At 40.1% G+C, this 9,505-nt stretch overlaps 1 protein-coding gene across 1 annotated transcript; it reads right to left on the bottom strand.

Moving 5' to 3' along the window:
• Nucleotides 1-42: 42 nt before the first annotated feature.
• On the bottom strand, nucleotides 43-8,989 carry slc22a15 (solute carrier family 22 member 15). The gene is made up of 13 exons (XM_058058383.2): nucleotides 8,806-8,989; nucleotides 6,979-7,107; nucleotides 6,767-6,899; nucleotides 6,536-6,700; nucleotides 6,335-6,464; nucleotides 6,195-6,255; nucleotides 5,081-5,241; nucleotides 3,619-3,759; nucleotides 3,466-3,551; nucleotides 2,271-2,376; nucleotides 2,134-2,206; nucleotides 1,906-2,061; nucleotides 43-388 (listed from the first exon to the last, which is right to left on the bottom strand). The coding sequence occupies exons 1-13, from the start codon at nucleotides 8,887-8,889 to the stop codon at nucleotides 362-364; spliced, it is 1,452 nt and encodes a 483-aa protein (XP_057914366.2). The 5' UTR covers nucleotides 8,890-8,989; the 3' UTR covers nucleotides 43-361.
• Nucleotides 8,990-9,505: the final 516 nt, after the last annotated feature.

The following is a 9,505-nucleotide window of genomic DNA, read 5'->3' as shown; positions in this document are numbered from 1 at the left end:
ACACCAAGTGGCCACAACTGGAAGTGCATCAAAGTTAGCAAAGACAGTTTGTTAAAACGTTTTTTTATTTCGTCACCCTAATTAACTGAACACCACTAAATGTTTTTAAATTTGTCCCACGGATAAAGCGGTTAACCACACGGTGGCATGAGGCTCAAAGCAGTCCACTTTCACTTTTTGAGCAGAACAATAAAGAAAACGTCTCATAAAAATAGACATTAACATCAAACAAACAGTCAAAGGCAACATTCAATCTGAAGGCCGCGTTGTCTCCCACTCCAGTGGGATCACCGGTTGTGAAGTCGGCCCCGTTGCTTGGCTGATGAAGACGATGACAGTGGCTTCATGTGAGGCTTGATTCCTACCTCCCATCTTCATACAGAAGAGGCTGAGGACCAAACATGAAAGCAGCTTGTTAGAAGGTTGGATGGCGAGGACATAAACACTTGGTCACGTAGGCAAAAACAGTATATATTACGAAAAAAAGTTTCATATTTAATCAAATTATTTTTATTCTTGACCCAAATTAGGCATTTTCAAGCATGTGAATGTCCATGATGTTACTATGCTAATGTTAGCATGTTAAAAATACTAACATTAGCATTGCATGACAGTGCTATGTGTCTGCCAATGTCAATTCTCATGAAAATGGTTAAAATTTAACATGTTAAATTAGCATGCTAACCCAATGTGATAAATAAGTGTTTCTATTAGTTCGACTTATAAAAGGTCTGAAAAGGCTACTATGCTAACAGTAGCATGCGACACCTAGCATGGTAGTGCTAAATGTCTGCCGATGTTAATGCTCATAAAAATGGCAAAAAGTCATACCATGCGAACATTAACATGCTAATGTTAACATGCAACACCTAGCATTGTCGTCCCAAGTGTCTGACAATGTAAATTCTAATGAAAACGGTTAAAATGCTAACATGCTAAATTAGCACGCTAACCCAACATGATAACTAAGTGTTTCTATTAGTTCTACTTATAAAACGTCTGAAAAGGCTACTATGCTAACAGTAGCATGCAATACCTAGCATGGTAATGTTATATGTCTGCCGATGTTAATGCTCATAAAAATGGCAAAAAGTCCTACCATGCGAACATTAACATGCTAATGTTAACATGCAACACCTAGCATTGTCCTGCCAAGTGTCTGTCAATGTTAAGACTAATGAAAATGCTAAAAATAATAGCATGCTAAGGATACTAAGGATGCTATGCTAACATCAGCATGCAACACCCAAATGTCTGCTGATGATGATGCTCATAAAAATGGTAAAAATGCTACTAGCATGATAGCACAATTGTTTCTATGGGTTGGACTTACTATAAACACGGCTAAAAGGTCACCATGCTAACATCAGCATGCAACACCTAACTAGGTAGTGCTAAGTGTCTGCTGATGTTAATACAAAAATCATTAACTTGCCATCCATTTCCTATATTGCTTATCCTCTCTTGGGTCGCGGGGATGTGCTGGAGCCTATCCCAGCTGACTTCGGTCGAAAGGCACCAGCCAATCACAGGGCACATATAGACAAACAACCATTCCCACCTACATTCATACCTATGGATTTATTTGGAGTCGCTAATTAACCTAGCATGTTTTTGGAATGTGGGAGGAAATTCTCCGGAATACCCGGAGAAAACCCACGCATGAACGGGTAGAACATGCCACAACTAATAAATAAACTAAAATACAAATACAAGGCAGAGAAAGCATATAATTGTGGATGTAGCATTCTGCATTGGCCACTAGGTGTCAGTAATTGTTCAGTGACTGTTTGAAGATTGCAAACAGGTTTCTATATTGTTTGCTCAATCATTGTCACAGTGGGAGGCTATGAGGGAAGAGACAACATGATGGTGATGTAATACTATTTACATAAGAAAAATGACCTTGTTCTCCAGAACACGGCTGCGGCCGGTGCTGAGCTCTTCCACAGTCTCAGCCGGCGACGTGTTCAAGGTTTCTGGCAGCAGGAGGACCAGACTTCCAGCAGAGAGGCCGCTTACGCAGAAAACGGTAAAGGGCATGGACGCGGCCAATGCTCGCTGTAAGACACGCGGGCCCCTGATCAACATCCACACGTCTTCCGTTCAAGAAGAAGAAAGCGCCTTACTCACCGTGGCGGGAACAAACGGAGCGAGGATTCCTCCGACCCTGCACGACATGGAGCAAACTCCCAGGCCGGCGTTCCTGAAAGGTTTCAATGGTGAAAAAAAAATGCTAGCGATGTCATGAAGAACGTGGTCACGCTCACCTGACCACGGTGGGGTAGAGCTCTGACGTGTAAACGTAGGCGATGTTGAAGGCCGCGCTCACCATCAGCTTTCCTAAAAGCGCCAACGTGGCGCCCAGCGACGTCTCTGGGAATAAAGTTAGATTTATGAGAGGAACATTCACACAAAGAAAGTTTAAAGAGTTTGGGAATTATGAATAAATTATAATATAATTATATATTATAATATAATTATATATTATATTATAAATTATAATTATAATAATTATTCATATAATATAATATAATAAAATATAATATAATATAATATAATATAATATAATATAATATAATATAATATAATATAATATATTATATAATATAATATAACAGTATAATAAGAAGGCATAATATTATAAAACATAATCATATGAAAAAACTAACAAAACATTAATAAAGTTGTAATTTTAGGAAAATTAGCTTGCGGAAAACCTTTTTTTAAAGTTGAAAAAAAGCTTTAATTTACAAAAATAAAGTCAAAATATAATAAGACAAAAGTTGTATTTAACAAGAAAAACATTTTGATTTTACCGCAATAAACTCAAAATATTATGAGGAAAAATAACATAATTTTAGTAGCATATACTTGAAATATTAAGTAAAAACATCATAATAAAAAAATCATATATTATGAAAAAAAATTATAAAAAAGTTATAATTTTTACAAAATGAGACTATGAGAATGTTATCAGAATAAAGTGAAAATGTGTCAATAAAGTCATATTTATGAGAAGAAAATTCACAAGAAAAAAATTTCCAGCCAAAATGGAAAAATGGCTGTAATTGACAAAAATAAAGTAAAAATATTCAAAGAAAATGTTTTGTATTGTATCAACAAAAGGAATGAGCATAAAGTAAAAAAATGAAAATTTACTCGCGTTAAAAAATTATAATATTTTAGAAAGAAAAAAATATTGTTTTCTAAAAGCAAGAGGAGGGACCACACCTCGCCTGGACGTGGGATACCAGGCCCGGGGGAGGGGCTCACAAGCGGCCAAATCTGGTTCTCATGACATGGCAAGCTAACATCATTTTAGCTAAAATATCAAAGAAAAAATATTTTCAAATGTGCCCTTGTGGGCATTCACACACACAAAAAAATCATTATTATGAAAAACAACAAATAAGGTTTTCGAAAAATAACACTGCGACAAAATATCTCAGCATGTTCTCTCACCTGTGTTGTCTGGGATGAAGATGGTGCAGAGGCAGGCACAAGCACCCAGACACAAAAAGGCGGACATACTTTTCTTCCTGCCGGCCCTGAAAGACACCATCAAGCGCGTCTCTCCACCGGTCTTTCAGATCCAGTAGTTCCAGTGTGTCTCACCAGTGTTTGTTGATGAAGTAAACACACAGCGGGTAGGCGGGCAGCTCCACCAGGCCGTACATGGCCACGTTCACGTAACGACTTCCAGACGTCTGACTGGCACCCAGCGTCAGGCCGTAATACACCAGACTGCACACATACCTGACAACACACGTGCACATGTAGACAAACACTTCCTGTGTTTATCCACCAATAGAAGTCGTGGGCTGTGTTCGAAACCGCATACTTACATACTACTCATACTGTGACTGGCCAGCCAATCACAGCGCACATATAGACAAACAACCATTCACACTCACATTCATATCTATGAACAATGTGGAGAGGCCAATTAACCTAGCATGTTTTTGGAATGTGGGAGGAAACCGGAGTACCCGGAGAAAACCCACAAAACTCAACACATAGACGGCAGAGGGTGGAATTGAACTCGGGTCTCCTAGCCGTGAGGCCTGCTCAAACCACTCATCCACCGTGCAGCTCTGTGTTAATCTAATAAACCTCATTTCACTTCTAAAAATACCAATCCGTCAGTTACATACAGTATATCACAACACCATGTGACTGGTGGCCAGCCAATCACAGGGCACATATAGACAAACAACCATTCACACTCACATTCATACCTATGGACAATTTGGAGTGGCCAATTAACCTAGCATGTTTTTGGAATGTGGGAGGAAACCGGAGTACCCGGAGAAAACCCACGCATGCACAGGGAGAACATGCCGAGGGTGGAATTGAACTGGGATCTCCTAGCTGTGAGGCCTGCGCTAACCACTCTCTACCATGCAGCCCTGTGTTAATCCAACAAACCTCATTTCACTTCTGAAATACCAATCCATCAGTTACAGTATATCACAACACCATGTGACTGGTGGCCAGCCAATCACAGGGCACATATAGACAAACAACCATTCACACTCACATTCATACCTATGGACAATTTGGAGTGGCCAATTAACCTAGCATGTTTTTGTGGGAGGAAACCGGAGTACTCGGAGAAAACCCACACAACCCCAAGGATGGGATTGAACTTGTGTCTCCAAGCTGTGAGGTCTGCGCGCTAACCACTCGACCGCCATGCAGCCCTGGCGGAGGGGGGGGTAATTTTTTTGTATTACTTTTTTTGTATGACAATAACCTGAAGTGCGTTGCTCACTTCGGCTAGCTTAAATTTTTTTTGTTTATTTTTTTATTTAAAAAAAATTAGAGCTAAAGTGAAATCAGCTTCAGCCTGTTGATTTCGGCTCGGGTAGGAGCGCAATGCATCATGGGTTATAATGTAGTACGCTGTAGTGTAGTAAACGCTTTGCATACTGTCTAATGGATTGGGTATGCAGTATGGAGTGTGGATAGTATGGGTAGTACGTAAGTAAGTAAGTATAAGTATGTAGTACTAAGTATTCGAACACAGCCAGAGATACAGGATGGGAAAGATCTGTAAAAAAAAAGTTCTCCTCACCAGACATACATCAGGACCACCGTCCTGAAGCGGAGAACCGGGTGGGTCACCAGCTGCAGGACTCCAGTGCTTTTGTCGCTACCGCCCTTGGCTCCACCCACTCGCCGCAGGGTCAGGTTGGGGGCGGGGCTACCGTTCCTTTGCGCCATGTAGCGCAGGACCTGCAATGAAAACAAACAGCCACAATTTGAGACTCTTAAAGTAGGGGTGTACAAAGTGCGGCCTGGGGGCCATTTATGGCCCGCAACTGTTTTTTTTCTAAATATAGATTCAACAAAAATATACACGGAACACTTTTGTTTTTGCTCCCATTTTTCATGAGATAGACTTAGAGATCTAAAATTAATTCCACATAAACAATATCTGCATTTCTCTCAAACGTTATTCACAAATCTGTCTAAATGTTTGATGAATGAAATATATAAAACAGGGGTCTCAAACACGCGGCCCACGGGCCAAATGTGGCCCGCAGGAGACTAGTTTGAGGCCCCCGCCTTGATATGAAAGTTTAATGTTAGGTTGATATGGATGCTGTATGGTATCATGTACCCAGAAAAAATTATTAAGTTTGATTAATGTTCATGTTAAAGGTTAAATAACTGTTAATAGTTATCCTCCCTATCCGTGTGGAAGTGGTAAGTTTTTGGCTATTTAAGTTTAAAGGAAATAACCTGAAGGCTACCGTTTAGGTCGCTAGCTCTCTAGTTTGCGAGTTAGCATGTGTCTCAAGACCCTGCAGTTGCGCAATATGTTGTAAATAAAAAGAGTATAAATGTGACTATAGTCGTGTTTTGTCATGTCTACAAGGCTCTAATAATGCTTTGTTCATTTTAATCTGAAAAAATAATTTGTCTACCCACCAACTATATGTGGTTTCTTAAGTTTTTATTATTTGCCCTTTTATTATTTATTTATTTATTTATTTGGGGGGGGGGGGGGCTGATGCGGCCCAGCCTTGCCCAGACCCTAGCTCCAGTGGCCCCCAGGTAAATTGAGCTTGAGACCCTGATATAAAACCTCTTAACATAGGTCTGGTGTAGAATGTTTTACAAGCTGGTTTCTGAACTAAGTACGCCCTCTACTGGTCGCATGATGGTATGAGGAAGACATTCACCTCCTCGGCCCGCCCCGTCTGGTTCCGACAGTACAGCCAGCGTGGAGACTCTGGAAGCGTGCTGGGAAAATGAGAGGACGCCGTCAAACTTCAGCCGCCTGTTCGAAGTCGAAGTCGAAGCGGTTTTGTGAGGCACTCACACTGACAACAGGAAGCAGAGAACGCCCGAAGAGTTGGCCACAAAGACCAGGGTTCTCCAGGGCCTGATGACGTAGCCCAGCGCTCCAAAGAGAGCGATGCCGACCGCAAAGGTCATACTGGTTAGCGTTCCTGCCAAAAGAAAAGCATGGGAGATGTTTTCTAGTCTAACACACGTGGCGATGTGTTGCGAGGTTTCGTACCCGTCATGGCCCAGTAGGACTTGCCCACGTACTCCTGTGTGAGCACGAAGCAGACCAGGCCGATGCCGCCGTTCATGAGGCCCACCATGAGGCGGGACGCTGCAAAAACTTCGTAGCTGTGCGCCGCCGCCGTCATGTAACCGAAGAGCACCTCAAATAAAAGCCCTGCAAGAAGACATCTAAGGTCGCTTAAGTCTGCGTGTCAAGCGTGACACCGGATTGAACGCTTACCCGCCAAGTAAACGGGTCTCCTGCCGATCTTGTCTGAAAGCGGCCCAAAGATCACGTTGCCCAGGAGGAGGCCGGCAAAGAAGAGCGACCCCGCTAAGCTGACCTTGTAGGCCTGCTGCTTGACCAGGAGCCACTGAGGAGGAAGTAAGGAGGACCCGGTGCTCATTAGAGAGCTTCTTCACGCATCCACTTCACCTGCTGATGTTCTTCACCTCTGTCACGATGGAGTCCACATCCCCGGAGAGCGCCACGGACGACTGGAGGCCGTTCTGCTGCTGCGTGTGGACGTCTGGAGGCGCTCCGATCAGAACCATCAACATGGACTGACAGGCCATATACAGCTGAAATACATTTTTATACACATCTTGACATGTTTGCGCTTTGGAACATCCCCTTTCCTTTTTTCCCAAAGAGTCAAAGCTGCTACGTCCTTTATAGATGATATTCATAAATCATAATCATAAAAACCTGACATCTTATTCTGACAACAAAGATGAAAAACTATCAATATTTTGTATTCCGGTGCCAACATGGATGAATACACAATCACTATTTGCCCTTCTTTGCTGCCAAATATGGCAAACAATCAATAGTTTGGTCGTTATTTTGACTGCAATAAAGAAAAATAATCTATATTTTGGTCTTCTTTTGACAATAAAGCTGAAATATAATCAGTATTTCAAACTTCTTTTGACAACAAAGATGACACATAACAAACAGAGATTTTTGTAAGAACAGGATTTTGGTCTTCTATTGCCAATAAAGATTAAAAAAATAAAATTTGGTCTTCTTTTGCCAATGAAAATAATATTTGTGCTTCTTTTGCCAACAAAGATGAGAGACAATCACCATTTGCCCTCTTTTGCCGCCAAAGATGTCAAACAATCAATAATTTGTTCGATAGTTTGACAGCAAAGAGGAAAAATAATCTATATTTTGGTCTTCTTTTGACAATAAAGCTGAACTACAATCAATATTTCACACTTTTGCCAACAAAAATGAGCAACAATCACTATTTGCCCTCTTTTGCCGCCAAAGATGTCAAACAATCAATAATTTGGTCGTTATTTTGACAGCAAAGAGGAAAAATTATCTATATTTTGGTCTTTTTGGTCTTCTTTTGACAATAAAGCTGAAATACAATCAATATTTCACACTTCTTTTGCCAACAAAGATGAGAAATAATCACTATTTGCCCTCTTTTGCTGCCAAAGATGTCAAACAATCAATAGTTTGGTCGTTATTTTGACAGCAAAAAGGAAAAATAATGTATATTTTGGTCTTCTTTTGACAATAAAGCTGAAATACAATCAATATTTTTCACTTCTTTTGCCAACAAAGATGAAAAATAATTATTAATAATTAATGAGATTTTCTTAAGGAAGATGTTAATCGACTTTTGCCAAGAAAGATTAAAGGAATAACTTTGCCTTCTTTTGCTAATACAAGATGAGAAACATTCAACATTTTGGTCTTAGCTTTGTTAGCAAAACTGAAAATAATCTATATTTTGGTTTTCTTTTGCCTACCATATTAAAAATAATCAATAGTTTGGTCTTCTTTGCCAACAAAGACGTCAAATAATCAACATTTTGTTCCTTTTGTAGCGGTGTTGCATCTTTCTACGTCATCAAGAAGCGACCCCATATAAGGGTACGTCATCAGTCCACACCGCCGTCAACACCGATTTGTTGGAGATAAATACACAAAAGATGTTTTAGAATCAGGTTACTCTAAAATATGTTATTAAAACGACATTGTATTGTTTTGGGGTAAATATATTTTCACACAACCACAATAAAGACCGCAGTCTAGCTCGGCATACAAACTAGCTTGTGGCTTGCAACTGCTACTCGCATTTTTTCAAACGCATGTTGTGTACGGATGTATAACATTTAAAAAGCGTTGCTTGTGACGTCATATATATATTATATATTCATTACATGTTGTGCATGGCAAGTCCATACAGGCGGTTAGCGCCACGTCGCCTCTACGTCACCGCTCTGCTTGTTGACATTTTAACCCGGGTCAAGTCTTACCTGGGTCAGAGCCAGGGTGCACACGGCTCGCTTCTGATAGGCCCCGAACTCCCCGACCACCTGGAAAGCCTCCTCCAGGTCCATAGTCCATGCCGGGCCGGGAGGCACCGCGGTTCGGAGCAAGGTCTACGAGCTGCTCAAGTAGGACCTCCGCTCTCACTTCCGGTTTGACAACAGTGGCGCGTTCACGTGTTTTTTTAAATTTATTTATTCAAAGACTGATGAGACGTGTAAGCTTTGAGCTGGGCTAGAAATTAAATTTTAAATAAAATTTAAAAGCCACAAAAAACAAGGTAATGTGTTTCAATTAACGTGTAAAGTGCTGAACTCAAAAGTAGAAAAATATATTTTTAAAAAATAAAAGCATGCTCAAGTAGTAAAGAAAGTCATCATCGTTGCTTTTTCCAAAAAGCAACTTTTTAATGACATTTTTATCATGTGTTATTAAAAAATACACTTTGAACACCCTTGCTCTATTCCTGGATTTGTGCGGCCAGTTTTCTGATATATAATTTAAATTACATGTAATTTTATAGCATTTTTAACATGAAAAAAAACACGAAAAAATTTAAATTCAGTAATTTTACAAGGAGAAAGTCAAAATAGTAATTAATCGTTAGATAGGATAAGATGATTGGTAGAAAATGAATGAATATTATGAGAAACAACAAATAAAGTTGTAAATATTTAGGAAAATTAG

The sequence above is a fragment of the Doryrhamphus excisus genome, linkage group LG10 (assembly GCF_037039965.1).
Source record: "Doryrhamphus excisus strain RoL-2023G ecotype Guam linkage group LG10, RoL_Dexc_Guam_v1.1, whole genome shotgun sequence".
Lineage (NCBI taxonomy): Eukaryota > Metazoa > Chordata > Actinopteri > Syngnathiformes > Syngnathidae > Doryrhamphus > Doryrhamphus excisus.
Note: the sequence above shows the minus strand (reverse complement) of the source record. Positions and strands in the feature narration are given on the sequence as shown.